Source organism: Oryx dammah, unplaced genomic scaffold, assembly GCF_014754425.2.
Source record: "Oryx dammah isolate SB20612 unplaced genomic scaffold, SCBI_Odam_1.1 HiC_scaffold_28, whole genome shotgun sequence".
Lineage (NCBI taxonomy): Eukaryota > Metazoa > Chordata > Mammalia > Artiodactyla > Bovidae > Oryx > Oryx dammah.
This window is the reverse complement of record NW_024070212.1, coordinates 118021949-118041134: the sequence shown is the minus strand read 5'-3', so window position 1 is coordinate 118041134 and position 19186 is coordinate 118021949. Positions and strand designations below refer to the sequence as shown.

The following is a 19186-nucleotide window of genomic DNA, read 5'->3' as shown; positions in this document are numbered from 1 at the left end:
CCTGGGGCTACCGGGGTGGGCCTAGGGGCGCCGAGGGCCAGGCGAAGGTGTGCTGTAGAGGAAACGTGCCGTGCTGCGAGCCCAGCGGCCCCCTAGCCTTCGCGGTCCCCCACCGGGGAATGGAAACGTGGCACCATCTCCGGAGGCCCCAGGCCCACGATTTGCAGCACACGCCCCTTCTTCGAGCAGTTGAGTGAGCTCCTGTGCATTCTTGGAGATCCGGCTCAACTTGCCCCGGTCCTGCCCCCTCCGCGGTCCCCGCGGGCAGGCCAGGAGCGCCCCCGCGCGGCTATCTAGGGAGTAAGTCCCGAACCATCCTGGAGAATCCCGGTTGGTTGGCCTCCGGGCACATCTCATATTTGCTTTCCGCGAGGCTGCCTCGGAAGGGCACTCTTGCCCCCGCTGTTTCCGCCGGGTTTTTTTCTCTAACCGGCCCCCAGCGCAGAACCCCGCACCCGTCCCCCCCCTCCCCCGAGGCACAGAACCCCGACAGGTGCACACTGCCAGGGAGGCCACGCAGGGAGACCCTGGTCAGAGCGGCGGGGGACCCAGTAGACGCTGTAGAGCGTAAGCGGGAAGGAACACCGAGGGAGGGACGGGCCTGGAGAGAACTACAGAAGGAAAGGGACCCAGGCGGTCCTGGGTGGAGGGGCCAGGGGACCGGATGCCACCCCCAGGTCAGGTTTCCAGCATTCCTCCTGGTCAGTCACTGTCCCTACCGTGAATGAGATCTTGCTTCTCTCACGTTTTCTACCCGGAGGGCAGACATCATCGAGCTCTCATTAGAGCTCCTTTTTATCAGTTCCCCTGTAAATCTTTTCTTTCCAGGCTTCGTGGCTCCTCCTTTCCAGCTGGGATCGCCAGTACAGAGCTGTTATGTACTGATGTTCATGCGAATAATTCCTCCCCATTTCTTATACACAGGAAATGCAGAACTTTCTCAGTGTTTCCGAGATCTTACACCTTTACCTTGCAAAGAGCCAATAATGAGAACTACTCACTTAATATCTAAACAATAGTGCTTTACTGGTGAAAGGTTAGTTTCAGTGGATACAAAATTGCTGTGTAAAATAAGTTTTCAAAATACATTTTTATAGGTAAAGTTTTATCTCTTAGTAACTAAAGAGCAATTATCTATTAGCAAAAGTATTTAGATTGGGGCAGCAAAACAGAAGGGAATTTGAAAGTGTAGGTCCACCCACACCCACGCATCCATTAGGTGGCAGCTGGCACTAGACTATATTGGCCTTATTGTCTACCACTTTCAAGCACTGCCACCCCACCCCCTTCTAAAAAACAGCTTTTACTAGCGTAGTTGATAAATGCCAAAATGGAACACTTCTTGGTAAAACCTGTACACTGCACCCAAACCTGTAGCTCCTGACCGCTCCGTCAGGCAGCAGTGAAGGGCCGTCGGGAAAGCACTAGACGGCCTTCTGCAGCATACCTGGCCAACGCTGCCGCCACCCCCTTCCCTCCCGGGTGGCCTCAGCCCTGGAGCGCGGCGCGTCTCCGCGTCAGCCCCCGTGCTCCAGTGGGATGAGCACGCTGAGCCGCCGCCCGCCCCCTTCCCTCCCGGGTGGCCTCAGCCCTGGAGCGCGGCGCGTCTCCGCGTCAGCCCCCGTGCTCCAGTGGGGTGAGCACGCTGAGCCGGCGCCCACTCCCTCCAGTCTGCTCCCGTGTGTCACTTCTGGGGGCTGATCAACCGCAGGGCAAGGAAACCAGCCAGTGCGGCACCCACGGTGGCACCGTCAGCCAGCCCACAGAGCAAGTCTGAAAGAGCCTTCACTCTCAAGCCACCTGTGGACAAGTCTGTGTAACATGTAAGGAAGGAAACCACGGCAGCTAAAAATGGACGGGACAGGCCACACACTGCTATCTGCCTGAAAACCATTGAGAACGGGAGCAGTCCAAGTGAAGCCAAACCAGAACTGAGCTGGGAACCGTGATGGCGCTGCCCAGACGCATCTTCCACACTGCAGTCACAGAAAACACGCCAAGGCTGCCAAAACGGCAGGCTTCTGCACAGATCAACTGTTAATTTCCCTTAAAAAGTTATGCTATAAATCTACTTGAGTACAGTTTACTGACTCTCACCACACAGGTAAGGATCTTAGCTGTGACATGGAAACTGCCACTCATGGGTTTTCGTGGCAAACTCTATAGAACGTGGTTTGTGCTGAGTTCTCTGCACAGTGGTTTAAAAAAATGACCTCATAATTCAAAGACTTGTTTAAAAATTCACCCCTAACAGCCTGTTTGTAAAAAAGCTATTTAACTATAAACATGTATCTAATTAGATACCTTTTCATCTGGTAAACAGATAATGTGCAGATGTATTAACAGTATGGAGTTATAGCAGCAAAATTGGTTTTGGATGTTGTGGTCAAACAAAAGCAAGGCAGGGAAGCAGGCGCCATGGCTTGTTAAGAAACGGCCTGGTACCCGGGCAGCTCATCCTTCTGTGTTCATGTCTCTACTGCACAGGAACGTTCTTGGAAATCTGAATGTTCTAGAAGTAAATCACGATTAGTCGGTCAGGCCAGTCAAACAAAATTCCACTATTAACTATACGTGCTGACTGGTCCCTGGGAATCATTTCTAGCGTTAGTGGTTACTTAAAGTGGAAGAATAAGGAAAATGGACAGTTCACTTCACAAAATATAAAGTATAACATAACAATGAAATGCAAATGTTACGGTACTTCATACAAAATAACACATTGAAAAGTTTAAAAAAAAATTAAATTCTTAGGCACAGGTACTGTGAAATGTGGACAGGCACCCCCCCAACAGTCTTGAAAACACGCAGCCGTGTTACTCATCGGAATATTTATCTTGCAAAGTGTTTCCTGGAAAGACAAAACACAAGACATTTATGTGGGAGTGAGGCCCTGCCCACTACTCAGTCCACAACCAGCAGGATTTTTCTGTGTAATAACGAAGGGCAAAGGTTGAGCAGACGGTGGGCCCCGAGGACCACAGTGTCTACTAAAGGCAAAACCTCACTTACAAAGTTCTTGGAAACCGGGATGAAAAGTATGCAGAAATGTACTGGTTTTATGTACCCAAAGTGGAATTCTCATAATTCCGTAAAGCTTCAGAAAGAGGAGCGGCAGGACAGAGAAGTGAGCCAACAGCCTTGGCTCCCTCCCGCCCCAGGGCAGCCCTGGCGCTCTGCGGCTCCTCTCCCTCCCACCGCCTACCGGCAGGCGCACACCTGCCCAGGCAGCACCACCCCCGGCATCAGAAGGTCCACCAGCTGCCCAGGGTGTGACCACAGCGCCAGCGTGCTCCCTGCTGAAGCGGGAACCTCCGCACCCACTCAGAAAGGCCCCTGGGACCTTTCCAAGGTTCCAATACGACGACCAAGGAGAAGCAGTCACCCCTGACCCAGGTGGGTCCCCTGGATGCTCCCTCTAAAAGTGAGTGCTTGTACCCTCCTGCCTACTTGTGTCTGTGCAGCGATTTCACAACTAAAACCTCTCCCAATAAGCCACCAAGGGCAAGGGCTTTATTTGGTGACCAGCACCCCCAACCTGGCCCCGCCCAGGTCCTTCATCAGCTGTGTGTTGTGGAGACCTCTGACAGGTGCCCAACCTCAGGGCCCCTCACCTTCTGTCTCACTGGTCCTGCAATGTGGTAGCTTAGCCGGCAGCTGCTCACGTCGTCACAGCACGTGAGTGATGCCGCTACAGTCCCAGGCCCGTTAACCACACTGGAGACCCTTTGCCCAAATCCCGGCTTCTCCCTAGACCTGGGCTGGCATGCACTGTCTGGCCCCAGGCAGCTCCTCCAGGAAGCGGGCCGGCCTCCACCCCGACTCCACGTACTCCTCCTCCTCTGGGCTCTGACTTTACCTCCCGCTCCCTTCTCTTGGAGCTAGTTAGCCACTGCCTGGACAGCTCTGAGTGTCCCCTGTCCAAGGGGCAGGGAGAGGGCACTGCAGAGAGGCAGCACAGCCTGGCCAGACTCCCGGACCCGCCGAGGACGAGCAGTCAGGGCAGAGCTGCGGTGAGGGGCCAGGCCAGCAGCCTCCCTCGAGGGGACCCCTCAGCCCACTTCTACTTCTGCTCTGCCCGAGCTGTGCCAATTACATGAAATTCCCTTTGGCCCCTTCCTCCACTATACTACATGCGGTTGAGTTTGCTCCTCACCACGTGTTCTCATAAGACTTTTAGGATCAAGAGATTCCTGGCCAAGAAACAAGCGCAGAGTTGTCCTATTCCTCAACGGATTCGAGTGAAAGCTGCTGCTAATAAACTCGGGTACACCTCCGAGAGCAGACCCTGGAGGAGAGCCAAGCTGGGTCTGTCAGGGCCTCACACGGGAGCTGCAAACTGCGCGCTGTCACGCCGCCCGACCCAGCAGCGAGCGCGCCGCTGCCGCCCAGCAGCTCGTGGGAGCTTCCTGCTCTCCCACTAGGGGTCCATGCAGCTTAGCAAGAAGCACAGGAAAGTTTCGCTGGAAAAAATTCTCTTTGTGAAGATACTTCGAGCCTTAATAAATTTCAAATGTATGACCAACAAAAGCTACTTTAATATACAATTTTTCTTCTATTGTTAAGATATTAAATCTCTAAAGTAGGAGTCTGGAGAGTTCTCGGGGGTGAATCCACCGCTACTGGGAAGGTCATAGACCCAGCTCCTCGGGGACAGAAGCTCTGCACTCGTTTCAGGCCTCACCCTGTAGGTCTTGTCATCTGTATACGGAATTTTACCCTTAATAAGTGTGATCTAGGAAGTCGGACATTTTCCTGTAGGGGTGTGGGTGGCATGGGAACCTTTAACCTCTAGCCAGTCTCCCCGAGGGCAGTTGACAACCTCAACTTGTGACTGGCATCTGAGGTGGGGGCAGACTGGTGCCCAGTCTGGGACTGAGCCCCATGCTGCGGGGTCGGATGTGAGCTCCAGGTGGCAGGCGTGGGGACCCGCAGGCATCTGGGAGCAGGAGTGAGGTGACCCAGGTGGGAGGAGACACAGGAGGGAAGAGCGGCCTTCCCTACACAGGAAGGACCATCGGCTTCCCACTCCAGCTGCTGACCACGCTTCCAGGCTGAGAAAACGTGGCTGCCCTTCACTAGATGGGGGGTGGGAAGCTGTGGTCTCCCAGGAGCCACCCTCCCTTCAGGGGCCTGCGGCCGCTGCCCAGGCCAGGTCTTACCTCACACGTGGTGCCCGTGGACCCCGCCGTCACCGTCGCCACCCTGCAGCTGCAGCTGCATCTGCGCCTGCATCCGCGCAATCATCTCCTGCATGCGGCGGAGCTGTGGGTGCGAGAGGGGCGCGTGAGCCTGGGGCCCTCACGGGGCCGTGACTGCAGCCCCACGAGCTAACTCGCGCTGACTCTGACCAGCCAGTGAAAGACCCAAGGTCTCAAGAGAACACCGAGCACACAAGAAAAGGCAATTCAAATGAAAAATGATAATGACCAAGAAACGGAAGAAATAAGAAAGGAAAGACAGCATGAGAGAGTTTGACCTAGAAAGGCTAGAAACAGCTGCTGCCCCGCCTTGGGGACCATCCCCGAGGGGTCCGAGACCTGGCTGCTCCCGCAGGGACCGTCCTCGAGGGGCCCGAATCCCATGGTGACCGTCCCCGAGGGGCCCGAGGTCCGGCCGCTCCCGTGGGGGCCATCCCCCCATCCCCTCACGAGCGCCCTGCGCCTCCACACCGGGTCTCCAGGGTGGGCGGTCGCCCCGTCATGGGCCCTGGGGCACTTGGCAGGCAGGCTCTGCAGGGACTACGCCACGCTAGAAGCCGCGGTCCTCGCCTGCACCCTTCCCCCTAGAGCTTCCTGTCGGTTCAAACTCCGAACACACTCCTCAGGGCAGCTTTCTCTAGTTCCATCCCCTGTGTGAGTCATACGTATTCCTTAAATTTTTCTTAACGACGGTGAGTGACAATTTCTGTTGTTATATTTTCATTGTCTGTGTATATTGTCAGTTAAAAAACTGCTGTTTTTTAAACCTTATATCAATCAGCCATGTTACTAAACTCTATTTCCAACTTTTCCCATTAAACTGCTATTGAACGTTAGAAACTACAGTACTTTTCTACTTACCTCAGCTTCCTTCTCCAGCAGTATCTGGTCTTTATTCATGTCCTCATTTTCCACTTTCCTAAGAGTTGAAAGAAATTACAAGTATAATATTATGACAAATACGGCTGGTCATTTCTGATGAGAGATACCCAAAGTAAAATTTCACTTTACAACTTCTCAGAAATACAATTTCTGAGAAAAATCTATTGGAAATCATATAGACTTACTATTTTTTAGACTAACAACATGAATGAATAAGAAAAGAAAAAATGATCAAAAAGAAAACACAAAATGGAAAATTGAAGACATTTTTCTTACTCTAAGCTGGGGGGGTGGGTGGGTGGAACACTTCCAACTTCACTCAAAAAATAGCAGATTTTATCTGAAGAGTAGGTTTCTAAGGTAAGTTCTGAACAAAGACTACTGTAAAAGGAACACGCTGTAAGTGTCCAGGCAGAGAAGCGGGCGTGGAGGCCTCTGAGCCTGCAGACGCAGCTCCGCATGGCCGCTGCACGGCACCACGGCCTGACGGTCCGCGGACAACATGCTCTCACTGCCTCTACATCCCTTAACGTCTGGTCCCCAAATTAACACCACCTTAAAGTAGTCTCCAAAGTGCACCTCATACATGGGTACCAAGGACCTTGTAGGGAAAAAGGATCCAACACAAGCCTGTGGCCTTTCTACTAGAACTGTTCTTGATATAAATGATTAGAGACGCCTTTTAACAGGCAAAGCAGATCAAAAACACACCCGGCCCCACGAGCGATTAAACTAGCAACAAGTATGTGGAGATAGCTCTGGGCAGGACACCGAACGGCGATGCTGGCGGCCAGCTGAGCTGGGTACGGGAGCAGAGGGGACGGCACAGCTTGGGCAATGACCTGCCGCCTCTTTTGAGCCTCTCGGACCGGAAGTTCTCGTAGTGCAGGTCCTGGGTCACCTCCTGGAGGTCCTGCATGTGAGTGCTGCAAGACAAGAGACGCACCGGGGTTGGGCGGCGCGCGCCTGCCACTCGGGGAACACCTGGTCAGGCACACGCCGCACACGCCAGGAACGAGACCCCGGGGCACCTCCCCCAGGAGACCACCGCCCACGGTCAGAGGGGGGGCCAGCGAGGTGAGCGCTGCCTGAACCAGAGCACACTCCTCCGAAGGGACTCAGGAGAACACACAGCTCAGACGCTCCTGACTCCACAAGCGTGACCTTATACCAGAGGGAGCCCGTCACTGTTACCCGCGGAGAAAACCATCAGGGTGTCCGAGCCTGAGGTGGAGCACAGGCCCCGGCAGGAGAGGCCAGTGTGCGGCAGTCAGGAGCGGGCAGGCCTCCACACAGAGCTGGACTGCCCGCTGCAGGGGCGCAGGGGACCCCCAATTAGAAGCCCCACCCTCCAGGCCAGGTGCCGTCACGGGGAACAGACGGTGCTTACATGAGCATCGTCCTCAGCTTCAGAAAGTCGTTGTGCTCCGGGTTCTCCACCTCCACGACGCCCCAGGGGTAGAGGCGGCCTCTGACCTTCTTGCCTTTGGCTTCAATCAGCTGATTGGATCCAACCACAGAGAAAGGGATGCTGGCCTAGAAAGAGACACATGGGGTAGACTGGCTCCGCAAGGGGAACCCCAACTTTCACTGCAAACACAGGGACGTGAGCAGAGAACGCGCACACTGCCGCCAACTGCAGGGCTCACTGCAAAGCCGAAGGCACACAGGACAATTACAAGTGGCGGCCGTCTCCACGGGGGACAGGTATACGGAGCTCAACCTTCAGGAAGGGTTCTAAGCCTCGGGTGACAGCTATGCCGAAGCATGCCAAGAGCCAAACCACTAGTGTAATGAGCCTGCCCGGGCAAGCCCAGAGGTCAGGCCTCCAGAAACCTGGCCCTCCGCCAGCTCCTTCCACGTCAGAGGCACTGACTGCAGGAAGCGGGGCTTCCCGGGCAGCACTAGAGGTAGAGGGTCTGCCCGTCAGTGCAGGAGACCTGGGTTCAACCCCGGGGTCAGGAAGATCCCTGGAGGAGGAAGCGGCAACCCACTCCAGTATTCTTGTCTGGGAAACCCCAGGGACTGAGGAGCCTGGTGGGCTACAGTCCAAGGCGTCACAAAAGAGTCACACACAACTTAGTGGCTAAATAGCAACCACCACAGGAAAGTAAGAGTGACTGGCCTTGGGCATCTGGAGACACAGCGCCTACCTTGAGAAGTCTAGTCTGCTCTTTAAAGTCCTCGTCTTCGTCGGACTCTGCATCGGGTAAGTGATAGATTTTGATGCTGTGTTCCTCAATTTCATCCAGAATCTGAAAGAATGACCGCACCAGGAGCAACTGTAGCAGACTGCGTACCGCTCCTGTCCCGTTTAACGCCCCACGTGAGAGACACGTCGGAGCTGTCCAGATGTCAACAAAGAACCCTACTGATTAAAACCATCTTCAAATGATCTTACAAACCACTCGAAAGCCTGGCGTGCACTCCAAGGGGTCCTCCGGTCAGAACAACAGGAATGCAGCCCCCGACCCTGCCGAGGCCATGGACTGACAGCCGTCCCCGAGCAGCCGCAGAGGGCGCCGCACGCAAGCAGCCCAGCAAGGGGCCGCTCGGCAGGGCCGGGAGGGGCCAGGGGGACACCTGCCAGTGGCCGGAGGGCAACACGGAATCCAGGAGGGCTGGGAGGCAGGGCCGAGCGTGACTGGGGCTGACAAGTGGACAACTCCCCAGTGTCAGGAAGGGATCGAGGGTTTCGATTTCATCTAACAGGCCAAGAGTGCTGAACCAAGTGGCAGAGTTGCCTAGAGGAAAAAAACTGGGCTGGGGTGGAAGCTAGCACGCATTCACCCGTCAGTCTACCAGAAACCCAGCCCCCAAGCCCCCGCATGTGCTGGACATCCACCAGGTCTGGGGCAGGCTAGCCCTCTGCTTACCCTCACGCTAGAATCTGGGCTCTCAACGGAAGAGAAAACACAGGGCAAGGCAGCAAGAAGCAGCTCTGCTTCAAACCTGCTCCCAAACTTGTTCCTCCTTAATGTGACTAGGGTCTTGCGTGGTCAAAGATCTCGGATGAATTCACAGTCCACACCAAGTCACGATCTAAGAAAAGGCCCTCCCTGCATCCTGGCCCTAGCAAGCTGACCTTGGTCTGCTCAAGACGGCTCACTGCCTCCCTGCTGAGATGGAGAAGCTGAGCAGGAAGCCGGAAGCTGCTCTGTCCCCTGTCCCGCAAGACAAGGCTTATGCTGGGGATGAGGACAGAGCAAAGTTAGTAACTAGGCCACCCAGAATTGGAAGAGAGAAGAAAGAAAGTGACAAATCAACACTAATCGTGCGTGCTCAGTCTGGGTGACGACAAGAACCATGGGACCGTTTTGACAGGGAGGGAGGGCGGACAGAGGTCTGGGGACAGACGTTCTTAGACAAGGAATGGAGCGTGTGGACAGGCACAGGAGAGAAGCCAGATAAGAGGGGACTGGAAAAGCCCAAGATTTCATTTCATTTCAGACTCTGAGATCAAGACCTATGAGCTCTGCACACATCATCAGAGATGGATATAGAGCATTCTAACCCTGACAGCTCTCTCCACTGCATGTCTGAAATATATCGCCTATTAAGGTGAAGTCCCCTTAAGTGTGAGCTGCTCAACTGTTTACTGTCAGGGACAAAAGTGCCTAAGTTCTCAGGTACTCTTCCAAGGGCCTGTTTTCTAAAAAACTCGCAGCATTTAAGACAATAAAGGAGAAGGCTGACAGAAGACACCAGGAGAAACACAAGGACACAAACGTCACCCTAGGCGAAATCTTTTACAAGGCACTCAGCATCTAAAAACACAGGCGCATCTATGAGTCGGTAAGAAACGCAATCGAGCAGCAAGGCTCTAAACCCCGGGAAAACGCACCAACGGGGTTCAAGTGCCTGGAAGAGACTCGGACCAGCGACGGGTGAAGGCCTCAGAAGACAGCTACCCTGAACACGGCAATGGTCCCGAGCTGGCCCGGGGTGCGGGGGAGGCCCACACCCAGGCTCCAGAGAGGCAGACAGTTACCAACTCATTTGAGGAAAACACACTCTTTCCAAGTACAGCGCACAACCATTTCCTCCTAAGCTTACACGACCGTGAGACACAGACACGCGCTGATGCTGGCAGCACCAGCACCAGCGAGGCCTGCTCAGTGGCCGCCCCCCACCCCCCACCCCTACCCCCTACCCCGGGAGGCCCGCTGGGCTGGCCCGCCCCGGGAGCCCAGCACACACCCTTTTCTTCAGGCGCTCGCGCTCCTTCAGGGTGAGCGTGTCGGCTTTCGCGATGACAGGCACAATATTGACCTTGTTGTGGATCGCCTTCATGAACGCGACATCCAACGGCTTCAGTCTGCAAGTCACGTTTAAGGGAAGAACGTTTGTCAGGAGCGCCTCGCCTCTCACAGCGGCGCACGAGGTCGGGGGCGCGCGGGCGCGGGCGGGCACTCACCCGTGCCCGAAGGGCGAGATGAAGTAAAAGCAGCAGTGCACCCTGTTGTCCACGATGTGCCGCCTGTTGAGGCCGCTCTCGTCGTGCAGGTACCGCTCGAACTGCTCGTCGATGTAGCAGATGATGGTTTTAAAGCTGAGAGACACAAACCCCAACCATCACGGGAGACGAAGACCAACACGTTTCTCTAGCCCCCGCCCCTCTAGCAGATGTGACTTAACCCAACTGCAGGATGGAAAGGGAAAGCCGACTCCTAGGTTTGGCAACACAGTGGCTTTTGGAAACTGCGCCAAGAATCATCTCTGCGCCCGGAGGCGATAGGTTACGGAGCCTGGAGCCTGCACTGGCCGACAGGAGACACCGGGAGCCGCGGGAGTGGCAGCAGGACTCCCGCAGATGGGCTGTAGCAGCGGCAGCAGGAGCCAGGGAGGAGCCCCAGGAGGAGGAGAGGGAGGAGGGAGGGAGGGAGGAGAGGGAGGAGGAGAGGGAGGAGGAGAGGGAGTAGGGAGGGAGGGGGAGAGGGAGGAGAGGGAGGAGAGGGAGGAGGAGAGGGAGGAGGGAGGGAGGAGGAGAGGGAGGAGGAGGGGGAGGAGGGAGCCCCCTGCCCCCGCCCTCTCCCCGTCAGTGCTGGGAGGCTGCTTGGGTTTGCAGGATTAGGACCGAGAGAGGCTGTACAGTGAAAGTGGTGCTCTCTCCAGGGGGCACAGCCCAGACTGCCCTCACAGTCCACCTCCTCACTTCCTTACTGTGCAAAGTGGCCAACAGGCAGCCAACTACAGACACTGTCTGGAGCAAGTCTCTTCAGAGCTCTCATCTTGAATATGCAAAGGAGGAAGACTCCTGTGATACCTCGTTCACTAGCCATGGTCCAAATCAAGGTGCTTTATTGATGTTAGCATTTGCTGTTTGGCTGGCTTTGTGATATCAGATCTCACTAGAATGCTCTTAGGAGAAAATACTCATTCCTTGGGAAATTCCTCATGAAAAACGCCATAATGAGAATGGTTTAAATCGCCTTATCATTCGGTCACACACAGCTGCCCCCGACCCAGCGACCGTGAGTGACATGACAGACTGAAACACATGCAGACACGCTTGGCAGGGGCGCAGCCGCGGCACCGAGGGCCCCGGGGACGCACCAGTCCCTGCAGTTGATGGCGTCCCCGTAGCCCGGGGTGTCCACCACCGTCAGACGCAGCTTCACCCCGCGCTCTTCAATCTCAACAGTGGAAGCCTCAATCTGGACAGTTCTTTCAATTTTCTCTAAAACAGAAGCAACCTTGTTACTTTCCTATTATTAAACAAGTGACTCAGAAGTAGCTATTTCTCTTTAAGGACAGTTCTCAGAAGGTAACATGAAGATTGTGTAAAAAGGATCCCAGGGTCAGCAAAAGAAACATTGTAGCTGAGATTAAAGGGTTGCTGTGAGGTTAAAAAAAATGTCAATATTGAAAATTGCAACTTCTCTTCCTGGGACAGGAAGAACAATGAACGAATCATTTAAAGACTGCCCAGGGACTGCAGCCTTGCGGGGGCCTAGGGCCCAGGCTGATGGATTCACAGCCCACTCAGCAGCCTCACGAAGCCCAGTGGTCAGTGCTGGACACACACACCTGAGGGAAAGGGGTCAGATGACACCCATGCCCACAGAAACTTTCTCTGTATGCAGGTTTTTTCATGAGCAAACATTTTCACTTGATCCTCATCAAACACATAACACAGGCAGGAACTATTACACCCTGTAGACAAGGCAACCAAGTGCAGGACAGACGGGCCATGGGCCGTCCCAGCATGCCAGCTGTGGCACCCCTTTCCCTCCTCGACAGCTGTGCCCGTGTCCAGAGTCACACAAACAAACAGAGCCAAGGCACAGGGCCCTGACTGCGCCCTGCAGTCCCAACCGCAGAGCTGCCACTGCAGCGTGCGAACTTCTGTACCTGCTGCTCCAGGGATGACTCTTTCTGGGTAGAGGTCGGTCAGAAAGAGGCTGTTGATGAGCGTCGACTTTCCGAGCCCCGATTCACCTTGAAATGAAAAGGAATGTGATGTCATGATGTTGCCTGTGCGACACAGTCAAGCCTGCCGAGTGCTGACGTGAGGCCTGGCCCTGGACTAAGCACCTCACAAACATCCTTCTCTGCGTCCCGTGTGACCACAATGGATTTGGCACAACCACCCTGGTCCCACTGACGGGAACAGGGGCTCTGAGGTCACTAGCCTGCACGCTCCGGCTGCTGTCCAGAGCAAGGCCTTAGTTGGAATCCAGAGAAATCCGAGAAATCATAAGACCATAATTCCGTATGTGGTGGTTTAGTCGCTAAGTTGTATCGGACCCGAGACCCCCCCCACCCCCGCCATGGGCTGTAGTCTTCCAGGCTCCTCTGTCCATGGAATTTTCCAGACAAGAATACTGGAGTGGGTTGCCATTTCCTTCTCCAGGGGATCTTCCTGACACAGGAATCGAACCAGAGTCTCCTGCATTGCAGGCAGATTCTTTATTGACTGAGCTACAAGGGAAACCCAACTCCACCTGACCTCTTGCCAAATATGTGGAATGGACTTGAAGTCGCTCCTTATTTTTTGATAAACAGAATGCACAGATTTTCAGGTATGGGCTCTGCTAACCTTTAGACTTACCAAATTTCAGAAAGCTGAACAGACACAACAATGTCAAAGGCACCCAGTTTCCCGAGCTGTGGGGGCGGGGATGCAGGGACACCCAAGACTCCCGTCACGTGACTGGTCACGTGACCAGCTGGCCAGCCAGGTGGGAGCAGGGCCCCCTCCCCCTTCCTGTTTCACTCACAAGCCCCCCCCCCCCCCCGCCGCTGGTGGCCACCACAGGCAGGGCAGGCCGCTTCCCGCTCCTCTGTGGGTGTCACCCCCACGGCAGGTAGCACACGTTCCCCCAAGCAGTGAGTGGGTTAGAAACTGCTCTTCAATATTGTAAAGTAGCCTTCAATTAAAACAAACAATTAAAAAAAATTAAAACATTCCTCTTCAACCACTAACTACGTATTCTGAATATCTGAACCTTAACTTCAAAGAAGATGCAGAACACCAAGAAATTGAAATGTGTATTCCAAGGAAGAGCCACCAGACCCCACCACTTTGCTGGAGGTCATCACCTAAGGCTCAGTTTTGTATGTGTTGGTCTGACTGCCCCTGGGCAGCTCAGCTCCACCCCCTCTCTGTTCTGTCCTGCAGAGTCAGGGAAGGAGCACACATCTGATTTGAAAATTACCTCTGGGAATATCAAGAACAAAAAATTGAATCTGAAATTGGCAGACACGTAATTCGGACTGTACTTTAACTAGAGTGCAGTTTTCATAGAAGTAACATTAAAGGGGCAAAACCAGAATCACATCTTGAACCTTTCCAAATCTGAGAGAGTGAGACTATGACCAAATACATGCTCTCGCGGTAAGTTACCCTTTTAGTAAAGTGTCCAGCGATGCTCGTTCACTACAGGTGCAGAGGCCTTGACCAGTATGCGCCAAGCCCTCTCCGAGCGCCTGCCCAGGCGCAGATGGGGACACCACGGTAAGTCCCTGCCCCCATGGGGCTCTGCAGTCCAGCAGGGGAGGTGACGGACAAACAAAGCCACCCTGTTACCAACAGAGTAGCGACAGCTCTGAGTAAGCCAGCTGAAAGGGGACCCAGACCCGGAGACAACTCAGCAAAGGCGTCTGAGCAGAGATGGCCGACTCCAAACCATGAGGCTCAGCTTTACGGGCGTAAGTGACTGTTTCCCTGAGAGTCACTTTGGAGTGACATCCACAGCCTGCTCATCAGCTCAGCAGGAGAGGCCGCCCCGGGCTGACCTCTGAGCACACCCAGCCCTGCTGGGAGTTTCCCTAACAGGTACCTGGAGACGGGCAGACAAGACACACACACGAGGTGTGGGCCAGCGTGACATCGCCACCCACACACCTGAACGCAAAGCACAGGACGCACTGTGCTCTCCGGCTCTTGCGCAGCACACGCTCCAGAGGCTGCTTGTTGCCACCGCCCCTACTGGTAGCCCATTTCTCCGTACTGTCGAGCGATGTTCCGCGAGCGGATACAACCCATAGGGTGCTGGGCCGATGCCTGCATGTGTCCAGAGAAGCGGACCCAAGCACTCAACCAGTCTGCAATGTGCCATCACTCCTCCTGGTCACACACCTGGGAGCACGCGGCGGTGAAGCAAGCCCAGGCCTGAGCGCCGCGCCCGCAGCGAGGCGGCTCCAGCTGCCCCACCCCCCGGCCAGCGCAGCAGCCATCTGAGGGGTGGGCGGGACCACCCGGTTGTGGTTTTAGGGGCGCTTTACCGTGACCCGAGAAGACGACCCCCTCGTGCATTTGCCAGCGATCTGCTCATTCCTGTGAAGCATCGGTCCACATCTTTTGACTCTCTTTGTAACCGGGTCGCTCGTCTTCTTACTGAGCCTGCGGAGGGCTTTCATATTCCAGATGGAAGTCCTGTGTCATACACTACAAGCGCTTTCTTGGCCTATGGCCCACTTTCGTATCACTGCCTTCTGAGGAAAGCAAATCTTGAATGAAGCACAATGTATCATTTCCTTTTGTGATCAGTGTTCCTCATGTCCTAAGCAATCTGCTACTCCGAAGTCATAAACCTTTGATAGCTTTCCAACTAGGTGAACAACTGGTTGAGTGAACAGGTGATGCTCAGTATGAAGCAGAGGTTGGAGTTCATTTTCTGCCAATCATTCAGTTCGTTCGGCACTGTTTGTGAAGACTAACCTGTGCCCCTGCCAGATCTCCTTGGTGCCTTTGTCCACGGTGAGCTGAGTGCCTCTACGCCTGCCTTACACTGTGTGGGTGCTGGAAATCAGACTGTTGCTGTCATATCCTGGGCTCTCTGCATTTGCAACTGCATTTTAGAATCAAATGGTTAATTCCTGTTGTCAGAAGCTCCTGCAATTTTGGCTGGGACTGTACTGACTCTACGGACCCATCTGGGGAAGGTGGACACCCGCAGAGCCCAGCGCACCAGGGCAGGGGTGAGGGTTCACCCTTCCTCAGCCTTTCCCTGGTTTTTCCTGGCAGCGCTTGCACACTGGCAGTGTAGGTCCTGCACACGTTAACGTTCTGTTATCCCTAAGCAGTATGTTGGAGGAGGAAATGGCAACCCACTCCAGTGTTTTTACCTAGAGAATCCCAGGGACGGGGGAGCCCCATCTATGGGCTCGCAGAGTTGGACACGACTGAAGCGACTTAGCAGCAGCAGCAGCAGCATGTACCTCTTATATTACTGTAAATGGTACTGTCTTTTAAAAAGATTTTATTAATGTAATTGCCTTTGACATTATATTTTTAAGTTTGTTTTTAAACTACTTGTTGGTAACATACAGAAATAAAGCTGGTTTTTATATACTCACTGGGAACCTGCAACCTTGCTATTTTGATCTAGTAGCTATGTAGTTTTCTTATGATTTTAATATACACAAATACATCATTTGTAATTAAGGAGAGTTTACTTCTCTCAGTTTTGTATCAGTGAGAGTGCTGCTAACTACAGGTATTTCCCCTTCAGAACCAGTGACTGCTTTCCCATCTTAAACCATGCATTCCTGCAATAAAACCCCCTTTGTTTAGGAAGTACAATCAGTCTTGTATAGACATTTGCTTTGAAACTGAAAATCTGTTCCAACACAACGGATATATTAGGGAACAATTTCCACATAATACAAACCTCACACTTTCTTACAGGTGATGAGAAGCCAAGTCCAGCCAGCAGAACCAGCCCAAGGAGCACTCCCACGGCACCCAGCTAGCTGTTTGTCATAGGCCGCCGCCAGGCAGCACCCCTGCTCACAGCAATGCGCAAGCTGCACCCTGCCGAGGCCCGCTTTCCCACCTCGGGCTCAGGGGCTCGTCTGGTGTGGTACTTTTGATTTCTCAGCCAGTTCACATGTAAACGGAGGCGGTTTTCGCTATTGTTCCAATGTGTGGCAGAGGAAGGCTCCGAGTGGGCCCGCTGCCCCACAAGCTGCATGGTTGCACAGCATGACACCTGCTGAAGAACACACATACACCGCATCGCGCTGGAACCGAGCACAGCGAGCGACTTCACAGCACAGGACTCGTGACCACCGCAGTAAGGTATCACGTCGGCACTCCCGAGGGGCCAGTCTGCGTCTCCAGCCACCTGTAATGGCAGCGCTTGGCCTGGCACTCTCCTCGGACAGCGTCTCTGCTGAGCGCTCCATGTGCATTCACAGGGCGTCTGCCCTGCAGCTGTTCAGCAGTCCTGGCAGCCGCGCCATAGTTGGATGGTATAATTTAAACATTCTACACGACCGACTTTCTATTTGCTTCCTCAGCTACTGTGAGGAGTGCTGGAAACTCTTGTTCATATCTCTCTCCTCAGATCCTGCATCAGGCATATTTAAGATGGTGCCACTCTGAACAGACCCCTTTCTCGTTAAGATATGACGTTCCTCACGTTCGGGATTCCTCGGGGGCAGACTTAGAGTCTGCTCTGTCTGACAGGAACGAAAGCACCTCGGCTTTCTTACGACTGGGGCATGCGTGATGAGGCCCGGCTCCTTTACGTCTCGCTGGCTTCTGCACAGAAGGGCCTTCCTGGCACCGCGGGACCGCCGTCCGCAGCCCCGCCTCTCACTCGCCGTCCATGTGCACACGCCACCGGGGCTGCGCTCATGCCCCCGGAGGCTGCCCTGCTTCTCGACTTATCTACGCTTTCATCTTTCTCCACTCTCTTTTGGACTAAATACTTGTTTACATTCTGTTTTAACAAAACTACTGGCTGCCAGCCAGATCTTCATTTTCCCAGTGGCCGCTCTGAGGTTCACAGCATGCACAGTTAACTCAGCGTCTCCCTTTCGAGCACTTTCTGTCACCTCACCCATCATGGAAGCTCACAGCCACAGGCTTTTATCCACCCCCAGCCCGCTGTGTGATCCTGCTCATCTGACCCGTGCACGTTTCACACTATCGATTATCTCTGAAAGAAACAAAAAACAGACAGTCTCACTTACCAACCCCACCTGCCATTCCCAACGCTCCCCTTCCTCCGCTAACCTGAAAACTTCATCTCTCTTATGGAGTAGTCTGATGCTCATCAACTCTTTCCACTAACTTACAAGAAAATGTCTTTATCTTATCTTTCCAACTTCCGTTTTTAAGGGTGATTTTTGATGAACACAGAACTCTCGGCTGTTTTTAAGAGCTTCCAACAGTCCTTCTGCAGGGTCTACGTCAGTCCCGATGAGCTGTCAGTGATCTTTCTTACCTCTGACCCTTTGTGTGTACGGTTTTTCTTTTTTCTGGCTACCTGTAAGATTGTCCCATTTATTAGTGGTTTTCACCTTCTGATCCTGGGTCCTGGTGCACTTTTATATTTATTCTGCCTGGTTCTTTGGATGCTTTCCATTATCCCCTTTCTTCTGCAGTGAATAATCTGTTAAGCCCATCAGAAAATTTTTCATCTCAGGTGCTGTATATACTTTAATCTTTACAAGTTCCATTTTCTTCTTTTCTGGATCTATTTCCACTGCTTGATCTCTCTCCTGGTTATGGGCTACTTTCTTCTTCCTTCTCTGCAAATTCAACAGCTTTTTGCCGGGTGCTCAGCACTGTGCGCTAGGCTGCACATGTCCAGACACTGATGTCCTTCTTTAGTAAGTCATAGGCTTTGTCCGGCAAGTAGTTGGATCATTTGTAAATAAACTTGATCCTTTTAAGGTTCATTTAGAAGTTTTTATAGGGAGGGTGTAGACCAGCCTCTACGCGAGTTTACCCCTGCTCCCACGCGAGGGCTCCGCTCAGCGTCTCGGGCGCTCTCGCCCCGGCTAGCTGAACCCCACTGCCTCCCGGTTGCCTCTCTGGGCGGCCTCCAGCTCCACTCAGCGTCGCAGGTGCTCTCGCCCCCGGCTGGCTGAACCCCACTGCCTCCCGATGCCTCTCCAGGCAGCCTCCAGCTCTGCTCCACTCCTTCCTGGTGGCTGTGTTTTACCGGACTTCCGGAAGCTCCCCACCCTCTACCCCCACGCGGACCACTGTGCAGCCCCAGGCAAGAGGGAGCCCCAGGCCGAGAGGGAGCCCCCCGCAGACACGCGGAGGGAGGCGGCCTTGTCTCCGGAACTCTGCCAGGGCACCTCAGCCCCCGAACTGTGGTCTTCCTCAGCCAAGACCACCTGCTCTGGTTCACTCCCCCCTGGGAAAGGGCAGGTGGCTGGCAGCAAGTTGGGATGACTTTACAGTTCATATAATTTTTTCCTCCTCTCAAGGATCCAAGTCCTGCATTCCTGTTCAAAGTCTTAAAAGGGCTGTTTCATGCATCTTGCCCAGCCATCTGGTTATTCCACCAGGAGGACTGGTCTGGTATAGTTATTTCAGGATTCAGCAAACTACAGTGCTCCAGGAAATCCAGCCCACTAGCTCGTAAACAAAACAGCTTCACCAAAAGCTGTGAGGCTCACAGAGCCTTCAATACTCACTGTCTGACCCTTTGCAGAAAGTCTGTCAACCCGAGTTATTCCATCAGGGCCAGTAATACAAGTAACGGTCTGACTTGAACGAAGCAAAGGACCTGTGTCACAGGCTGCAGTGCGTCTCTCTCCTACTAGAAACCTGAGTCCGCGCGGTCACCCCCACCATGTAATCACGCTCCTCAAACGCGTCGCCAGTCGCTGCTCCTCAAACGCGTCGCCAG

General features: G+C 53.9%; 1 protein-coding gene across 1 annotated transcript in view; it reads right to left on the bottom strand.

The window, feature by feature from the left end:
• Positions 1-1001: 1001 nt before the first annotated feature.
• The window catches only part of SEPTIN2 (septin 2), a 27718-nt gene continuing 9533 nt past the window's right edge, over positions 1002-19186 (bottom strand). Inside the window, exons 4-13 of the mRNA XM_040232028.1 lie at positions 12438-12524; positions 11640-11763; positions 10501-10635; positions 10284-10401; positions 8237-8338; positions 7474-7619; positions 6926-7009; positions 6063-6120; positions 5163-5265; positions 1002-2851 (exon numbers count right to left, since the gene is read on the bottom strand). Coding sequence (XP_040087962.1) covers positions 5164-5265; positions 6063-6120; positions 6926-7009; positions 7474-7619; positions 8237-8338; positions 10284-10401; positions 10501-10635; positions 11640-11763; positions 12438-12524 — 956 coding nt within the window. The 3' untranslated portion in view covers positions 1002-2851; position 5163. The remainder of the gene's footprint in view (positions 2852-5162; positions 5266-6062; positions 6121-6925; positions 7010-7473; positions 7620-8236; positions 8339-10283; positions 10402-10500; positions 10636-11639; positions 11764-12437; positions 12525-19186) is intronic.